General features: G+C 42.5%; 1 protein-coding gene and 1 long non-coding RNA gene across 2 annotated transcripts in view; one reads left to right on the forward strand and one right to left on the reverse strand.

The window, feature by feature from the left end:
- RAB3GAP2 (RAB3 GTPase activating non-catalytic protein subunit 2) overlaps positions 1-19,920 on the forward strand; it is a 51,314-nt gene that overhangs the window by 22,713 nt on the left and 8,681 nt on the right. Inside the window, exons 15-29 of the mRNA XM_083494108.1 lie at positions 364-507; positions 1,854-1,936; positions 4,552-4,616; positions 5,230-5,320; positions 6,828-6,955; positions 8,668-8,881; positions 9,680-9,777; positions 10,236-10,341; positions 11,706-11,866; positions 12,612-12,828; positions 15,470-15,643; positions 15,769-15,875; positions 17,434-17,500; positions 18,674-18,744; positions 19,569-19,604. Of these exons, the coding sequence (XP_083350234.1) occupies positions 364-507; positions 1,854-1,936; positions 4,552-4,616; positions 5,230-5,320; positions 6,828-6,955; positions 8,668-8,881; positions 9,680-9,777; positions 10,236-10,341; positions 11,706-11,866; positions 12,612-12,828; positions 15,470-15,643; positions 15,769-15,875; positions 17,434-17,500; positions 18,674-18,744; positions 19,569-19,604 (1,762 nt within the window). The remainder of the gene's footprint in view (positions 1-363; positions 508-1,853; positions 1,937-4,551; positions 4,617-5,229; positions 5,321-6,827; positions 6,956-8,667; positions 8,882-9,679; positions 9,778-10,235; positions 10,342-11,705; positions 11,867-12,611; positions 12,829-15,469; positions 15,644-15,768; positions 15,876-17,433; positions 17,501-18,673; positions 18,745-19,568; positions 19,605-19,920) is intronic.
- LOC310702944 lies at positions 744-1,847 on the reverse strand. Its single transcript, XR_014523822.1, has 2 exons — positions 1,695-1,847; positions 744-1,658 (listed from the first exon to the last, which is right to left on the reverse strand). It is a non-coding gene; the product is annotated as an uncharacterized lncRNA (long non-coding RNA).

The raw sequence follows: 19,920 nt of genomic DNA on the forward strand, positions 1-19,920 counted from the left end.
CCAAAGCCTTCCACAAACAGGAAGCAGGATTGAGCATGCTCAGATAGCTCAAGAAAGTGCCTTAGTTCTTTCTCTTAATAGATTGCATTTGCCTTGAATACATGTGTGTGAATGCTGCTGAAGAATGATCATCATGTTGTTTTCTTGGACTCCATAGAAATTGCTGTTAATAGGAAACAGAATATTGGTATATCCACCTCTATCTGCCACAAAATTTGAGTGTTCACAATGTGGTGTGTGCTTGTGTACGTGTGTGTTTTCCAACTTATTGTACTTAAACCTTCCAGATATTACTTCTCCCCTATGCAAAAAGTGTATGTTGATGGTTCTGCTTTTTTCTGTATTTGTCAAACGCCTGTTTAGGTTGCTGTATCCTGGTTATAAAATAATGGGCCTGAACAATGTAACAAGTCAGGGTTGGCAGCCTCAGACTTACCAGATCTGTCTTGTTGATCCAATGTCAGGAACAGTAAAAACTGTTCATGTCCCTTTTCATTTAGCTCTGAGGTAAGTCTTGATGAGCTTCACGCTGATTGTGTTCACATGTTGCAGCAAGCCATAGTCCATGGCTTACCATGAATGCACAGATTGTTCCTACTTTTCTCCTTCCTTCTAGCAAGTGGGAGCAGTAAAGCATGTTCCTAGGCGTAGTGCTAGGAATGAACCAGGGATTATGGTTTGCTTTGCTCAAGCAAACCATGATTAGTCAGCCAAGAACAAACCTTGGCTTTGTTTGGGGGGGTGGGGTGGAAATGATCCCCAGTTCAGATGCAACCTTCAACAAAAGAATTGTGGTTTGTTGCTCCCACTTGTGTGAGATGTGAAATAGGAGTGAACTGTGCATTCATAGTAAATCACTAACACTGTTGTGCTATTGGATAACCCAGCATGCTCTGCTTCTGTTTCAGAGAAATAGTAGGCATCTTTCTAGGCAACTGTGGCTCAGTTTGCATGTCACCTTGGCTTAGCATGAATGCAAAAAGTGTGCAGGCTCCTGGAGAGGAGAATGCAGCCACTTTGCTCCTTCTCTGGTCCCACTGCTGCACTGCTATGAGTTAAGCTATGCTTTAACTAAGCATATTGTCCAAACCAAGCATATTGTCAAGGGTTGTCTCCTTCAGACAAATGGTAAGCTTTGAACCAAGAACCCATGTGTCTGCGCTAAGCTAATATTTGGCTTAGCCTCGTGTATGAACCAAACCTCTGTGTTTGTGTATGCTACCAACACGTACTTATTTTTCACTTGTTTTGGGGAACCCAGACAACTTTTCTTGAAACAGTGCTGCTCTTGCATTTTTGCATTGCTCTAATGGTGATATTTCATTGCTGAAACATTCAGTTCTACCACCCCCAGCTAATGCAGTCACTGCTACTCTCAATAGTTTTTGGAATGCAGCTGTCAGGTAGTGTATCTGACATCACCCGTGGAAAGCGACACAATTTCTGCCCCCAGTGGTGGTGTGTGTGCTCGGTAAATATTTAATACATGACTCTGTAACGATGGAGGCTGAACATTCCCCTGTTGGAAGTGTTCACGTAGTTCTTCGAATGTTTACCATCAGTGAACATTAGTGTGTTGATCCTGAGAGGCGTCAGACCTCCAAGTCATGGTGAGGACAGACATGAGAGGAAACTGTACGACTTCCACCCCTTGTGAACTCGCAGAGGCATCTGCCTTGCTACGGCTGAAAAACAGAACCTTTTATCCCCCCCCCCCCAATTGCTTTAATATCATGGACCTTTGCTTCTTCATTAGTTGTTTGGAGGCTGTGTGCTACCATCTCTTACATTAATTGATATGTACTGTTGAGATTCAAACAATTTCATGTGTTGACCCTTACAATACCTTCTAGCGATAAGAAGAGTGAGCGAGCAAAGGATATGCATCTAGTGAAGAAGTTGACTGCCTTGCTGAAAGCTAAAACATTAAATCTAGGTAGGTTCTTTTTTATGGGTTCATAGTATGATGTGATATGATAAGAGGCAGTACTGTATGCTTCTGAATACCAGTCACCGAAGCTGCAGGAGGGGAGAAGGTTGTTTTGATTGGTTCGTGCGTGAGGGTTTCCCAAGGCATTTGGTTGGCCACTGTGAGAACAGGATTCTAGACTAGATGGGCCACTGGCCTGATCCAGCAGGCTCTCCTTAACATACTTAGGTACCTTTTGAGGTACACCACGGAGGGATAGGCTTTCTGTTACATTTAAGCAATTAGTTGTTGTGTACAAAATTCGTTAGTATCACTAATATTCTGCACTACAACACCTGTATAATATATGATTGAAACATTGTTCCACCTGTGTAGAAGCTGCCAAAGTGCAAACTCTCCATGCAGTTGGTCCAAACAAGATGAAATGCAAACATTTTTAGTAGTCTTCCAATCCCTTTGGATTCTTTTTTTTTTTAAACAGTCTTTTGAAATTGATGGGAATTGGCAATATTGCATAACTGCTGTTGAGTTCATAAATGTGGTTTATGAAGATGTAGTTTGGAAAGGTGTGACACCCATTCTTAATTTGATTGTGACTTATTACTACTTCAGATGATCTGACCTCTGTGCAGAGCTTCCATGGTCTAAAGAAATGAGCACTTGAATTGTCATGGAGAAATACTTGGCTTATTTGCTTGGATAATAAATTTGGGAAGCCTATGATCACTTGTAGAATAGTTGAATTGTCTTCAGAGGTGCCTCTCTCTTCTCTCACGATTTGGGGGCATTTCATAGAGCTCTAATTTAATTGTTAAATTACCTTCCCTAAAAATGTATACAATGAATTTAGATTCCTTAAGAGAGACCATGAATTATGGAAGAAAAAGGAGTCATGATGCCAGTAGCCAGTAGCCATGCATTTTTTGTACTCATGCGGGTAATATTATGTTAAATACACTTAGTTTAATGTCTTGTTACATTAAATATATAATGATTAAATGTGATTCAGTCACAGGGCAGGTTAAAATATTTTATAACTTCCTAGCACAACAGCACTGCACTTCACATTCTGCAGAAGTGGCTTGACTTAAGCTGCATCTTGCGTAAAGCAATGCATTATTTTGGAGTGGAACTATGTTGTATTTAATTTACCCCTTGCATATATGGTCTTTTCACAAGCTCTCGATATAAAGCGGCATAAAGGCTTAACTAGAGACTTGGCATTTCTGGTGGAAGTGCCTTTCACCTTGTACGCTATCAACTTCGTTTCAGTGCTTTTCCATGTTATTTTTAACCAAGTGAATTCGAGCTGTCAGGTTAAACCCCAAGTAGAGGTCACACCATGAGCATAATACACGCTGACATTCCCTAAAAAACAAAACAAAACAGAGCAAACAGTTCAGGCTGCCAGCCTGTGCAGGGTGTATAGATCTGGCAAGGAGCAGAGAGAGATACATCTCTTCCACTCCACCCTTGAAAGCCTCAGGGACTGTTCACATCTCAGGATGCAGGCTTGACACCCCTTTCCTTTGACTTTGCTTCACATCTCTAGCTTTCCTTTCAACTTAGTCCTCTCTGCTATTCATTTATGACCTGAGAGATGCTGCTTTTTGTTGTAAGTAAACAAGTTGTGCAACAGCAGAGACAAATTGAATTCCCAGTGACAGGTTTAAAAATCTAGGGCCTAGCTGCTTGATGCCTGGTGCAAATGACGCCACAGTTAGCTCTGCAGATGCACTGCTCCTGGAAAAGTGAACAGTCTGTTGACTTAATTTTGCCATTAGCTTCAGCAGTTGAAAAATGGTGGGGGCTTTTTGTGCGTGTGTGTTTTTAAAAGCCATATGATTCTCCTTAATTTGCAAATTTTAATACAGACTGCCACTGTAGTGGGGCAGAAAGGGGTCAAGGGATGTGTTTGGGGGAGGATAGCCATGTAACAGAGATAAGCAGGAAGGGTGGAAAACATGTCATAGCCTTAATTAGAATTTTTTTTGGGGGGGTAAGGAATTTGGGTTGGATTGTGTGGAGGCAAATGTGTTTCCCACATGTCTCAGCATTCTTCTAAAGGCACTATTGCATAGCTGTGATTTGTGTAATTCCTTCTGCTGTTTGAAACATCCTAGTATCACACCCAGCAGCTATTAATGAAGCTCTGCCCGCCCAAAGAGTCTCCCATTTGCTCCACTTTGCAGTGCTAGACTTTGAGCTACTTGTGACAATAGTTGGGAGACCCCAGGGCTGCAAGGCAGGAAAACAAACATCCCACAACTGAAACAAGAGGGTGACATGATAGGCAGTTTTACTTTTAGACTGTACTCTACTTTTAGGCTTTAATTTGATAATTAGAGTGAAGCTTGTCTTGCATTGGCTCCTGTCCAAAGATGCTGAATTCTCCCTGATGTGCTGTGTCACTGCAACAGAGCCAGATCATTCTGGTTGGAAGTGGCTGGCTGTAGTGCACTGCCCCTAAGTGGCACGATGCAGGCATTCTGCGCCTCCTCATTTGTTGCTCTCTTGACTGCAGGAGCCCCCAATACCTAAAGTGGACACCCTTTAGTTTCCTTAAACCTCTTTTGTAACGTGCATTAATTATATTCTTTTCTTTCTTTCTTTCTTTCCAGACGTGGTTGAGGCTGAAGTGAAGGGATTAATTCTTGATATTAAATATCCCGCTACTAAAAAACAGGTAATTAGTTAGGAAGGGCTTCATTTTGCATTCATTATTGCCTTTTGATCCAAATTTGGCTAACAGTTTGTTCTTGTTTTATGCATGCCTAACCACTCTTGTTTCTATGTGCAGACATTTTAGTTCTTTAAATGGGGAGGCGAACTGTAAGAGTGAAGGGTTGCTGCATTTTTCGCCAACCTGCAGAGTTTATAGCCCCCTGCTTGGTGGTGGCTCCCTCTCTCTCTCTTTCCTGGGCCAATCAGTGCATTCCTATTGTGGGGGTAGTGTTGGTTGTGCTTGCTGGTTCCTGGCAACTGCCTATGTTTCTCTAAGTAGTCCACCCTGACACTTTGAACAATGTTGCTTTATTTACATTTATTTAGATTTATTTACAGAACTGGTTTGGGAGATCAGACTATAAACACAGGACTAATTTCGTAGGCGTTTCCCCCCTTGACAGCCCTTGTCCCTCAGCACATGCACCATAGGCCCAGCAAAGCATTCCAGCCCAAGAGAGGTTATTTGGAATTGTGCTGATGGCTGCCTATAGGAAGCACCTGCATGGCTTTTGTTTTAACAGCATGAAATGATGGAGAAAAATTGACTTGTGTGTGGTTTGTTCTACTGACAGGCACTGGAAAGCATTCTTGCAAACGAGCGATTGCCACTGTCTTCTTTGACAAGCATAGCGCAAACGTTAATGGATACCTTAAAAAGTCAGGGTGAGTGAAAATGTCTTCTGTAACCATGTAAAAACATACGTAGAGGCCTGCTGGATTGAACCAAAGGCCCATAGAGACAGTAAAAATAGAGACAGAATACTTTGACTTGAAACGTTCACAGTCATCATTTGTTCTATTTATATATGTCATGAAATTTATATACTGCTGGACTGTAAAAAAAGGCTCAAAGCAGTTTGGCGAAATACCTTTTCAGCTGTGATCAAAATGGTGACTGAATTTCATATGACAGAAGCAAGTGGGACCCTGAGGGAGGCCTGATTTCTAGATTCTTTCTTCTCCCCACGGCTGATCAATTACAGGGAGAAGTGCATGCTTGGAGCCAACTCGCCCCTAGCTTGCAGAATCTAGCCCCTGCCATTCCCACAGTCCCTTTTTGTTGAACTTTCATTCCTTGATGCAGTTGTTGGAGCAAGAGAATTGGGCTGTTCCCTGAGCTCAGTTCCCCCACTACTGCTTTGGTGACGAAGGGATCCTGTCCCTTTTTTGGTCCCCCTAAGTTGAACCCTGTGATCGCTTTCTTTCCCAAAGGGGTGAGGGCGTATACTTCTGCTTTAAGAGATTCCAGGAAGTTTGAGGGAAGCACATATATACATCCCTTGTCTATAGTGCTGAGGGATAGGGTTTGGCTCATCCCCCTGCTCTATTTCCACAAAGATAGGGAATCTCAAACTCAACAGAGAGCCTTCCTTACATTTGGCATTCTAAGAGCCTGCATGCGGACAGTTAACTTATAAACTGATTATTTGGAGTTGCAAGGTGAGTAGCTGAACAGGGAAAACTTTAGGGTAGCTTTTTAATATGAGGCAAATTAATTATTACACAGTGTGAATCTGAACTTACAAGAAACAGATTTGCTATTGCAGCATTTTTCTGTTCCTTTGTATGTGACATAAGCATATTTTCCCCCACACCCCAACTGCCTGCACTCTGATCTGTGTAAAATCAAATGGCCCATCTCGTTTGCTTCAGTTGCATATTGAGACAACCCCATTCTTCTTGTTAATGAAGTCTTGAGCTGCTTCAGTAAGCAAAGGTCACAGTGTAGATATTGAAACCTTCCACAAGTAAAACAACAACAACCTGGGTGACTTCAAAACTAAATGGTTTGCGCCCTATATGTAAGCTACGTGTGACAAATGTCAAAATGTGTGTGATGAATTCACACACAGTGTAGGGAATTCATTTTCTGCCTGCCTGCTGTGAAGAGACGTTCTTTGTGTGTTGAGACTTTTGATTTTCATGTTGTTTAAGCGTCCTGCTCAAGATTCTGCTTTCAAAGAGAAGCTGACACTTCCTTTGCCTGTAGGCAAAACTCACCCAGACTTTAACCTGATAAAACAGAATTCTCATGCAAGCAGCTGCGCTCTGGAAATATTGCTTAACGGGGAGTTTAATGAAGCTGCAGAGCGATCTTACAGCTCCATTGCACATTCATTAAGACTAATATGTGTGTGTGTGTGTTTCTCTCCCCCCCCCCCCCGGGCAGAGATGGAGTGTATCGATGAAGGGCTGTTACAGTTCTGTGCAAACAAACTGAAACTAATGCACCTTCATGAGTCAGTCAGCAAGCTAAATTCTCTGACTGTGCCGTGTGAGATTGTGCCGTCTAATAACGTGAGTAGTGTGAACATTTTTTTGCTGGGGAGGTGGCTTTGAGAAAGACAGAAATATAAGAATCCTTGGAGTGCACACTCTGTGCATTATGATCGAAAGAAAAATATACAGACAATAACGTTGCTTTCTAATAAAGTACTAATCCTTCTTAAAATAAAATGTTTTAAAGGTCATTGCTCTCAGCAACTCACCATAACTTTGTAGACAGGTTCAGCCCCTAGTATATCCTTTTAGGGCTTGGAAAAACTCCTTCCTGAAACCCTGGAATGCTGCTGCCAGTCAGTGTAGGGGATACTGAGTTAGATGGACCCAGTGATCTGACCTGGTACAAGCCAGCTTTCTGTGACCCTACATGCTTTTCCCTACACAGAGATTAAAATGGTGCATGAAGGAATTTATTTTTTTTACCATCCTATATGATCCTGTAACTTAAACACAGTTTAACTAGTGCCTTTCTTGGTACTTAGCTGTTTGATCAAGGTACTTGTGCCTAGACCTTTAAAAGAGCTTGCTTCATGTAGTATATGCAGGAAATGAGCATTACAAGAGGGGGGGAAAAGTATTTTAAAGGTGGCTTCTCAATAATCTTCACTTTATAAGTGATTGTCACTTGCATGTTAAAAATCAGGGCTATTCCCAACTGCTTGTGCAATATAGGTCATCATTTTTTAGAAGCATTAATAAAACAGTATCTGCTCTGAGAGAATGGCAATGTGAGAACTGTGTTTCCTGCAACTCCTACAACTGCTATTAATATTTCCAGAATGGATGTGATCTTCACGGTCGCATTTTTGGGGGTAAATTTATTATTATTATTTCATTTTATAATGTATATAACATAGAACAGTTGTAACAACAGACAAAAATTCAAAGTGCTGGTTTTGACCTATAAAGCCTTAAACGGCTCAGGGCCGCAATACCTCAAGGACCACCTCTTCCCATATGAACCTATCTGGACCTTGAGATCACCTTCTGAAGCCCTTCTTCGTGTTCCTCCTCCTTGAGAGCTCTGGAGGGTGGTAACACGAGAACGGGCCTTCTCTGCAGTGGCTCCCCATCTGTGGAATGCTCTCCCCAGGGAAGTTTGCCTGGCGCCTTCGTTATACACCTTTAGGTGCCAGGCAAAAACATTCCTTTTTAACCAGGCCTTTGGTTGATCTGATTTACATCCTATACCCCTTTAAAATGTGGTTTTTTGGGGGGTGGACTATTGGATTGTTGTTTTTATTTTTATTATGTATTTTGTGGTTTTATATCTTGATTTTATTCTATAAACTGCCCTGAGACCCCCAGCTATAGGGTGATATATAAATTCAATAAATAATAATAGAATTAAAATATGAAAATCAAGACCATAAAATAGGCATGTAGAATGAGTAGTTGTACATGAGTTAAAATAACAAAGTCCAAGTAAAGACTATAATCTTTATCTGATCATCAACTATAGTTCTAAATTTGCCAGGCATGGATATGATGGTTCTGCTGTATATGTTATAAAGGAATCCAAATCATATAAAAAGTGTCTGGCAGTTCTAGTCCTTGTCAAAATATCCAATTTTGTGGGTTTCTCTCCATTAGCTATATTCCAGTGATTGATACTAAGCATCCAGTGTAAGATTTTGGGCTGTTTTCCATTGAGTTGCAATCGTTATTCATGCTGCCAAGATTACATATAAAACTCACTGTTGCATATTTGACTTACTGTTTTTAAGGACTTGGCTAAATTACTCCGATTAGATGAACAAGAGTTTACTAGGCTGCAGATGTTACTGGAGAACTACAAGCAGCAGAACACTCAACCATCGGTTCATTTTGCGGAGGACAAAGATGGCGTGTTGCCCGTGAAAACCTTCTTGGAGTATATGGATTATGAAAAGGATGTGATTAATGTGAAGAAGCTGGACGAGAGAGAATATGTGGCTTTAGGTATGAACATTTTGCAGTAAATGCCCCCTGTGGTGTCTCAACTATACACATCAAGCTCCTCTGTTTCTGAGGGTTTCCCCCATTTGTGTCTGGCTAGAGCTGTCTCATACGGGACGCGGGTGGCGCTGTGGGTTAAACCACAGAGCCTAGGACTTGCCGATCAGAAGGTCGGCAGTTCGAATCCCCACGAAGGGGTGAGTTGCCGTTGCTCGGTCCCTGCTCCTCCCTACCTAGCCGTTCGAAAGCACATAAAAGTGCAAGTAGATAAATAGGTACCACTCCGGCGGGAAGGTAAACGGCGTTTCCGTGCGCTGCTCTGGTTTGCCGGAAGAGGCTTAGTCATGCTGGCCACATGACCCGGAAGCTGTACACCGGTTCCCTCGGCCAGTAAAGCGAGATGAGTGCCGCAATCCCAGAGTCAGCCACAACTGGACCGAATGGTCAGGGGTCCCTTTACCTTTAGAGCTGTCTCATCTACTGAAATAATGAATTGGGGAAAGAGCTCCAGGAGAAGAACATTGAGATTGAACGGAGGGCTCTGGGTCAAGGTAGCCCTGCGATAGCAGGCTGAAAGACCTGCATTAGTGCCTGGTGGGCCACATGCAGAAAGAAGAGGAAAGCTGTGTGCAAGTTCCCACTAGTCTTATTTACTGCTGATGTGAATTGGCTAAATCTGCATGCATTACTGTCTGAAAGGTTGCTTTGTTTGCAAGCAGAAAGTATCCATTCAGTGGGCGAAGCTTTCATTTTTAATTGATTGGGGAAACCATGTGTGGTGTGTTTTGTGTGTGTGTGCAGGAAGCTTTTTTTTCTGGAAGTGTTTACATGGAGAAAGTTCCACAGAAGAAATGTGCCAGACACTAGAGACTGCAGGATTTAGCCCCCAGCTATTATTGGTGAGTCCTATTATTAGCTTTCCCGTTTTGTTCCTTATAGTCATTGTCAGGCCTCCACTCTAGCTGCTCTCTGCCAAAGAGCTCTCCTTACTTTTGAGAGAAAAGTTACCAGGTCCTTGATCTGAGGAACCAACATAAAAAAGTTGGTTATTATATCTGAAGACATCTCCGGATGCATAGCGAAGAAACAACTTACCAAACTGCCTACTGCAATCTCAAGGCAGCATGCAGATTAAAACAATAAACAGTAAAATAGTGAAATCACAATGCAGTAAATAAACTGCGGCCGATTAACCCAATAAACACCAATAATTAAGTCTGAAATGCCTTAATGGTAATTTTAAATCTTCTTTAGAACTAAGAGTTTTAGCCCATCAGTGGCTTTTTGTAATCACCTGAATCTATTCTTATTTAAGAGAAATATCCTAAATCTCTTTCTCCTCTCTCACCTTCCCCAGTCCCTGCTTCTCAGTGTGTGGCTTTCTAAGGAAAAGGATATTCTTCATAGAACGCAATCAATTTGCTGCCTTCATGCTGCACTCTCCCTCCTGAGCAAGATGACAGGTGAGATGAGTTTGCAGAATGGAAATGGGCAAATGCTCACTTCTTGAAAATGGGCCCTTTACCTGACTCTGCAAGCAATAAGTAGAACCGTGAATAAAGCCAAACCTAATGTTGCATGTGAATGTATTTCAGAATAAATGAACCGATGAATAATTGAGAAGTTAGTTTAAGGGCCATCTGTGGCTGCACCAATGTTCTCATTATGGTGCCTAGGAGACCTGAACTTTTGCACGCTCAGGTGCAACAGACCTTTCAAAATATCTCCTCGTCCGGTTGCACTGACTGGAAATTTCCTGTTCTCAGCCTGGTTTTTGTACTCAAATGTGGGCACAGAAATCTAAGGTTCTATCTCTCTTGCACATTAAGGGTCACTTCTATATTGTCAACGCTTTATGTACTTCACATAGTGTTTTTGGTTTGCTCAGGGTCTTCCCAGCTTCTTTGCTCTGCTTTTCATCCCAGTGAAGCAGAGCCCCATTTTACAGAAGGGAAAACTGACAGTCATACAAGCCCAGAGCTGGACAATTGAATCATTAGATGAGATGTGACTTGGTCCCACACCCAGGCCTAACCTTGTTTCACTGGACCACAGTGATGGCTTTCGTTGACTTTCTTGCTGGCTTTTTGTGGGGTCTTCTTGGGCAGATAACCCCTCTGGAAATATTTTCTGCTCCCTTGTTAAGAAACAGGGACATAGCAAGGAGTCCTGCAGTACAGTAGACCTGAAACGTATGCGGAGGTTATGTTCCGGAAGTCTGTGCACAAATGCAAAATCACATAAAGTCAGGAAGACCTCTGCAACCACTGCCACCCTGAGTGGCCATCCCTTTGTGTCCAAAGTCAGTGGCCTGAGTGGCCTGAGGCTCTCAGGAGCCTTGCAGGGCTTTCCAGAGCCCTTGTTCAACTTTTCTAATGGTCACATTTAAACTTGCATGTGCCAAATGGAGCAGAATTTATGGTAGAAGTCTCCTTTGCATGGGAACCGTGAAACCCTTGTGACAGCACCAGGCTTTGCATCATCAGCAAATGACAGGTGCTTTATAAAAAGACACAGCTCTCCTTTCCCTTTCAGCAGGTGTTGGAGATGACTGATAACATGTGCATATGTCGTAGCATGCACCATTTTTTAAAAGCCTCCCACCGGCAGGATCCACTGCTAGATTGGGATCTTTTCCATGAACAGAAGTACAGGAGCTGTTGCATTCATGGAAGAAGGTGTCTGGATCCGACCCTTACAGATCAATGCTGTATTTATAGAGCTGACTTTGTTAAAAGTGTGGTTTCCTCTCCTTCTGCTTTATTTCTTGTTCTGCTGATTTTAGCTGACCTAGTTGCACACCGGAGTTTCCCACTTTCTGTTTCAGTCGCTATAGATGAGACTTGGGATTCCCAGTCCGTTTCCCCCTGGTGGCAGCAGATGCGCACGGCGTGTATTCAGTCTGAGAACAACGGAGCTGCTTTGCTATCTGCTCATGTCGGGCATTGTGTAACAGCACAGATAACAGATAGCATAGCGGAGAAAAAAGTAAGTAACTTAGCTGTAGTCCTCTCCACCAAATAGCAGCTGCTGCTTTCCCGAAAGAAAGCTATAAAGCCCCTCTGTGATCTGCTGATTTTAATCTCGCCACCATTTGAAAAAGGTATGGTGAAAGTTGTTGTTCTAGGCACATGAGATACCCAGGCGTCAGAACCGTGGTTTGTTAAGATGGAGCATGCTAACAGCTTAGTAAACTTAGCAGGATAAATTGGAGTGCCACCTTTTACTTTGTGTGCTTCCTGGGCTGTTTGTAGTTGTGTTCCTTCTCACCAGCTGAGCGTTAACAGTTAAATGTGCTTTGCTTTTGCTTTTGCTGAGCTCTTACAATCCTAGGAAGATCAGCTTTTGTACAACAAATTTCCAGCTTTTAGTGTGCAGATGATGGCTATGTATTCATTCACATTTTTTATTGTGTCCCTCCGTCAATGGTTGGAAAGTTGCCTGCATGAAGTGCGTTTTACCTTCATAACCCTATGAAATAGGTCAGTAGAAGTAGTGATGGTTACATCTTTTGTTTTCCGCTGTGTTTACTGAGATCTGCTTTCTCTCTTCCTATTTTTTCTTCTCCAAGGGCTACATCTCACATGCAGACTTTTATCTCATAGTTACACTCATCAGGCAGCTGCAGTTTTGCTATAGCTTTCTAAACTGGGTTTTGCATTGTGTAAGGTGCAAAATATTGCTAACTTCACTCTTACTTTGCCTTCTTGGACAAAACCATCTTTTCTGTTAGTTTTCCCATATCACAGTAGGTGCCGATACGGACCCTTGGGAAGCACTCTCCCTCGATACCGAATACTGGAAACTTCTGCTAAAACAGTTAGAAGATTGCCTGATTCTCCAGACACTCCTTCACAGTAAAGTGAACAAGAAGACAAGCCAAGTCTCAGCTCTGCAGACGGAGCCTCTTGGCAGACTCTCCGTGAAGAAGCTCCTGGAAGGAGGAAAAGGTGAATGTGCTGAAAAACATTGGCTTGGATCCAAAGACCCATGAGTGGGGGGTTTCATTTGCAGAAGAGGGGAGGTGGGCAGTTTTTGCCCATTCCCATGCAGTCCCCATGCTCCCTGAAAAATCTGTTCCAGAGCGTTTGCAATCCCTGTGAAGGTGACACAGGAGATTGCAGGGGAAATTAAAGGTCTTCCCCATCTTCTGTAAGCAAGTGCTTCTACTGGATTTCTGCCTCCCTGCCTCGTGTCCTAGCAGTCACCATGGCTATCAGAAGCCTCTAGCTTGCTGTCCCTTTTTTGCTTACTAAGGAACAATGGGGAGTGCACTTCAAGACTCCCAGTGGTTTCTTGATAGCCACGTACCACTTTCTCCACCCCACACCTAATATCAGGTGTGGGGCAGGTGGCTCCTCACCAGGCCTAATTGGGCCTGCGGTCCAGAATTCCCCTACTGATCTGTGGCTTCATGCTGAAGAACTTGCCCCAGCAGGGGTGGGTTAGAGTCAGTAAGGAGTCGCAGTTGTTGTACTATCTGAACTGTGTGTGTGTGCGTGAGAGAGAGAGAAAACAAATCCCAGTGGTGTGGAAGAAGCCTGAAGGAAGATGTGCAGTTATGAATGTAAAAAACAGTGTTTTCGAGCAAAGGATCAGGCATTCTGTTAGTCTTTACAGGACAATTTCAGGTTCAGTGTGGTAGAATCTGATAATGGGATTAGTGTCAGTAGTAGTTTATGTGGCCTGCCCCAGTGCTCATGTCCCAGCAGAGAAAAGGGCTGGTGAAACAAAGGATTGACTGGGGGCATGTTGACATTGACCTCAAGCGAGACATTAAGATGGTAAGCTATCTTAATAAAAAATGGTTTTTAAAACCGCATAGGGGGAAGCTTAAGCAATTGCTTTGATTTAAGCAATGATAGTGCCATCTGAATTTATAGCTTTGAATGTTGTCTTCTCCCATGACAAAGGTTCTTCTGTGGGTTTGGTTCCCCCTAGTGATTGAAGGCAGAAAAAGCTAAACTTAAGAGGAAGTATCAGGATATCTCTCTTATAGGAGCTTCAGTTTGTTTCCTGCCTTTGCTCAGATCAGTCCTTTTTTTTTTTAAGCTCTCCGCAGTTATCTTTTTCTCCATGCTTAGACTAATTTAGATCATAGGCCAGGGTTGCATATAGATGACATATGCGCCCAATATGGTAAAGTTCTCCTTCCTCTTTGCATTATGACAACTGCAAGCAAAGTTACCCCTGGGTGAGAGAGCTCAGCCTGAAGTAGGAAGATTATATGTTATATATTAAGAGAGAGTGTGTGTAAACATTTCTATCATGCTCCTCTACTGCCCATTACCACTTGGGGCATCTTAAAACAGCTTAAAATCTCAATCCAATAAAATACCTTAAAATGCAACATACAACAGTAAAAATACTTAAGATACACAGCATTAAATAATGGTCAGGGGTCCCTTTACCTTTTGTAAAAGTTCCAGCAGGTTTGAGTTTTCTGACCATTCTGGAGAATCCAATAGAAAAAAATAGGAGCAATTACAGGGTTGAAATGCCATGCAGTCTCTCTCTCTAGATACTTGATGAATTCGGCCCTTCTAAATTTATTGAAGAAATTTCACATTGGATATGAAACATTGGGCTTGCCCATACATTCAACAGAATCAACCTTTATCTTGTGGGTGGGGAACTGCCTGTTTGCTTTGCCTTTCTCCCTATCCCCCAACACCTGTTTCTGCAAAAACATAAAATGCAGTTGGGCGGGGGGGGGAACCTTGAAGTTTCTTAGAAAGGTAATGCTGGTGCAATCTGGGGTGGTTGTTAATTTTGGTGGGATGTGTAAGAGAGAGAATAGATGGTGTGTGAGCAAGAGAGGAGGGGAGGGAGGGAGGATGGGTGAAAATGGCAGGGTGGGGTGGCTTTGTACAGCCCCCAAAAGAAGACCCCCAAGGGAATGTGGCCTTCCCAGCCATGCATTACTCGGATGCTGCTTGCTTTGCTAGCACAATGCACACGCATTGTTTCACATTTGAATGTTGAAAACTAGCATTCTGAGGTAAAAGGCTCTGTCTAACCCAGGCATGGCCAAACTTGGCCCTCCAGGTGTTTTGGGACTACAATTCCCATCATCCCTGACCACTGGTCTTGTTAGCCAGTGATGATGGGAATTGTAGTCCCTGAGTTTGGCCATGCCTGGTCTAACTCTTCTCACTGATGTGCTCTTTTTCTATATATGGGGAAGAGTTTTTCCATGTAAGAGCATCCCAGCGTGATTTTGTATTATTGTACTCATGTCCTGCCTGTGGACATTTCCGCAGACATTTTTGTTAGTCACCGTGAGAACATGATGCTACAATAGATGGGCCTTTGGATGGATCCAGCAGGACTCTTGCATTCTTAGCTATCTGCAACCTGAAACGTTATCATCCAGGATGGGGATGGACCTCCAAACTCCCATCAGCCCCAGCCAGCATGTGCAATGGTTAGAGGTGATAGGAATTGAAATCCAACTATCTGGAAGGTACCACATTGGTTTCCCCTGAGGAAGATGGTACTATTTGATAGGGGACGGGGTGTTATGTGTGAACTGGGCCTAGGCTTGTTTTCAAAGCGAAACATAAAACTGAGTCTTTTCCTTTGTCTTAGGAGGCATTGCTGACAGCGTAGCAAAATGGGTTTTCAAGCAGGACCTCAGTCTGCCATTACTTAGGCTGGGGAGGCAGAGAGAAGAAGCAGAAAGCAAAGAGGAAATGCCACACACAGACAGCAGTTTTCTAGAGGAGGCCGCAGAAGACCAGAAAGGCTTGGAAACCATATTAGGTAAAAATGCAAAGCAAATCTTTGAATGAAAAGTTACCTCAGGAGCAAACAGAAATGACTGAATTGTTTCTAACTGGCAAACAGCAAATTACTTAAGAACAATCTCCTGTAACTTTTATTTCTAGAATTACTGCATCTCGCATATCAGGAGTTTCCTTGTAGCCTGGAGGCGGATGTGCTGCATGCACATTGCTGTTGGGAGTATGTTGTGCAGTGGAACAAGGACCCAGAGGTAATGGGGCATTTCACTGCCTCTTTCCTACCTTACAGGTGCTGTTGCTGTGTGATGTAAATAATGTAAACTAGCATTTGTGTGTGTGTGTGTGTGTGTGTGTGTGTGTGTGTGTGTAAGACTGACTCATTGAAGAAAGAAAAAGCTGCTCAGGCCAGTTTCAAGTTAGAAAGCGACTTTACCACTTATTTTGCAAGGAGGACAAAATTTGCACTGTGTTTGTAATGCTCAGCTCAGCTGTCATAATTTGTTAGCTGTTTTCACATTATCAGCTTCTACAATGCTAGGCTGAACTATGTGTCTGTGTGTTTTGCAGACTAAAGCAAATTAGGGCACATAGCAATACAGAGTATAAAGCTGGCTTCTTGGAAGATAAGGCTGTTGCATTAGATATGGGGCTGGTAAACTTCAGACTTTTTTCATCTGTTTTGGTAGATCTTGGGAGTGCTAGTAAAAGAAACAATCAGAGCCAGATGCAGAATGAAAGAACAGGGTGTCTCTCAGCACATCCTGAGTTTAGGATTTGTTTTGAGTACCAGAACTGAAATGAGCGCTCTGCCCTTTCAGACAAAACTCCTCTCCTTAACTTCACCAGCCTAATGTAGTTGCCTGCTTTTGTTACTATTGTTAAATGATTGGGAATCAAAGTTTTGCCTTGTCTACTGTAAATCACTCAGAGATCATCTGGTGGATCCTTATTGACCCCCTCTCCCACGCTAGACTGAATTCAGCCAGTCAGAGGAGTTTTCCCAGTGTAGGATGATTGAAAAAAAAGAAGCAGCACCCCAGATACTCTTGTGCATGAGGGCACACCGAGACTTCCTTTTGCGCCATGTTTCTGGGCACAGGTTTGGGCTTTAATGCTGTGTGTCAGAGTGTTGTTGTTTCCCTGGGAAAACCCACATTTTATTGCTGAATTGGAGCAAGCAGCAATCAAGTTTTCCGCAGACTGCTGTTTGCTCTGATTCAGGAGTAAAATGTTGATTTTCCCAGGGAAAGCACCAGGAAAACACACATGCGTGCGCACACACACACGCACACACACACACACACACACACACACAAACACCCAGACCTGGGCCTAGAAAGCACAGTGCAAAAGGAAGTCTGAATGAGCCCGAAGAGACAAGTTCACTGTTACTGTGGTTCACAATATTTTTTAAAAAGTTATTTTCAGTCTTCTTATCTCTCTCCCACATTCTTATGCACAGCATCAGCTGCTTTAATGTTGTTATAACTGCTCTCTTAAACCCTGCAGTGACTGCCAGTTAGCTATTATTATTTCTATCTGAATAATCTTTCCAGAACAAAGCTTTTTTTTTGGGGGGGGGGAAACCTACTCTCATCTTTCTTGTTTGAAAGAAAAAGTGAAATGCTCCTCTGTGTGTGTACTTGAGTTTCAGCCTGCAAAGCTAATGTCATTGAAAAAACAAGTTTGAAATGTTAGGTCAAGGCTACAAATTTTGCAACAAGTAGCTTAAGAGGCACCAACTTTCAGCTTATTTACTTCATTGCATTGACCAATTTTAACGCACTGTTTCTCTCTCTTTAATACAAGGAAGCACGTTTTCTCATCAGGTCCATAGAACATCTCAGATGCATCAATAATGCTCATGTTCAGTATGGTAAGCATGAAAGAACTATTTAATACTTGAATAGCACAAGATTCTGCATGCTGTCAATCTGTAGAGGTGGAGTAGAGATGATGGATTCAAAATTGTATGCGTGGAATGTGTGGTTAGGATTTCACAGCTATAATGTTCTTTGTGGCAGCTACTATGGAAGGATCAGCTTATGTAATTCTTGGGAGACATTGGCGGAAGTGGTACTTACTGTTCAGTCAAACTGATCTATGGAGGTTTCTCCCTGCAAACGTTGACTGAGAGAAGCTGTTGTTAAAAACTAGTGTATTCTATCTAGACCAACAAATCTTGAGAGAAGTGTGTTGGTCTGGTTTAAGAGGTCAGAACTTCGGCAAAAGAAAGAAAACGTTCAGGCAGTGTCACAGTCCCCCCAAATCCTTCTTAGAGTTTGCTTACTGAATTAGTACAGCATTTAATGACTTTCCCACTTAAACACTACTGGAAAAATCTTTCCACCTTCAAAGCAATACAGTGGTGCCTCGCAAGACGAAAAGAATCCGTTCTGTGATTCTCTTCGTCTAGCGGTTTTTTCGTCTTGCGAAGCAAGCCCATTGATGGATTAGCGGATTAGCGCTATTAGCGGCTTTTAGCGGCTTATCTGCGGATCGGATCAGCTGATAAGCGGCTTAACGGCTTAGAAAAAAGGGGGGGGGAACCCGCAGGAACTCGCAAGGCATTGTCGTCTTGTGAAGCAAGCCCATAGGAAATTAGTTTTGTGAAGCACCTCCAAAACGGAAAACTCTTTCGTCTAGCGAGTTTTCCGTCTTGCGAGGCATTCGTCTTGCGGGGCACCACTGTATAAATAGAGGAAGCTCTTTTCCACCAAAGCAATCTTCTTTATTTCACTGAAGCATTCACATCAACACTTTTCAAAGACATTGCATCCTGTGCAATGATATCCAGTTGTGGTGATCTGTGATTAGAACGGACTTTGCTTGTACAACAGGACTTTCTCGTCCTCTCCTCCTTTTAGCTTAGTGCTTCGTGAGAACCCCTCAAATCTGTTTCAGAGGATTGGGGGCATGGGTGTGTTTGTGTGGGGCACTAGGGAACAACAGCAAGAAGTCGTCTGCTCATGCAATGTTGGATTTCACCCTATGAATCTTGCCTGACAAAAAATATTTTTGACATAGCCTTCTACTGTAACTGTTTTAGGAATTGCTCTGATGATGTGGAACACATTCATCGTGAAAAGACTTTCTGCTGCTACCTATTTAATGGACAAGGTAAATATTGAATTATACTTTCCCCTTTTCTTTTTCTATGAAGTGGGGGCAACATTACGGAAATCAGTTTTAAACTAGGGCACTCAGTTAAAGACATCATAGTCAGCTAATGATATGGGTTTGGTGGGCTAATTTAATGTTCACATAAAAACATATGTAGATTTAAACAGTTCTGAAGAACGCCCCCCCCCCTTTTGAGTTGGTTTTTAGATAGTGCTTGTTGTTGTCTTAGAAGGGACGTTCTCACTTTTCACTCTCCCATAAGCTGAGAGAAGATTACTTTTTCAGAAGGCGTATGCTATCTGTAATTTTGAAAGTACTTACCTTAAAAAAACTCTGTTTTTCCAATAACTTTTAAATCAAAAAGTTTTATGAGACTAACTGGATAAGTGTTGCAGCTGCATTTTAAATACATTTCTTACTTAAAAAAAAAAGTTAACCAATTTTGTTTTGCTTGGTTTTATGATAAAATTTGCCAGGGATTTAGTATTTCAGGTGTCAGTTGCTTTTGTTGTGTACCAACTGATTTTCCTGCTGGCCCAACTCTGGGATTTTGGGTGAGGCCATGTGCCTTGTGATTGCACAGCAGTTCACAAAACAGAATTTGTCCCAGATGGAAGGGAACCGGTTTTGTGTGTGCTGCTCAGACAGAAAGGAAACTTAATTTTTTTAAACTCCTGGGCTATCTCCTCTCATTTGCCTGTAGGGAATAATGGGAGGGAGAGGATCTGTACATTGACTGATGGGAGCAAACCCAATGTATTGAGTTCTTTGCTTTTACTAAATGGATTCTGATACTTAACAAGAAACCATTTCTTTAATAGGTTGGAAAAGCACCAAAAGACAGATTATGCAGACGGGCAAGTAATTTTGTTGTTGTTGTTACCATTTCTGATTGAAGGCATGTGTAAAAATGGCATATCTGACAGCACTAGTGTTAACCTGAATGTGGGTTTCCTGCTGGTTCAGACTTTTAGTTGTGGCCTCTATCAGGTGATGTTAGTGGTTTTACCTTGCCTAAGCGTGTGGTTTAATCCTAACCACATGCTTGGGAAAAGCTTGTAAAATGTGGACTGGACAAGGTGGATTTGTAGTTGGTTGACACAAAGAGTACTCACTAACGGTTCCTCATCATCCTGGAAAAAGTGGGGAGCTGTAGGGTTCTGTCCTGGGCCC

The sequence above is a fragment of the Podarcis liolepis genome, assembly GCF_965112155.1.
Source record: "Podarcis liolepis genome assembly, chromosome: 3".
NCBI lineage: Eukaryota > Metazoa > Chordata > Lepidosauria > Squamata > Lacertidae > Podarcis > Podarcis liolepis.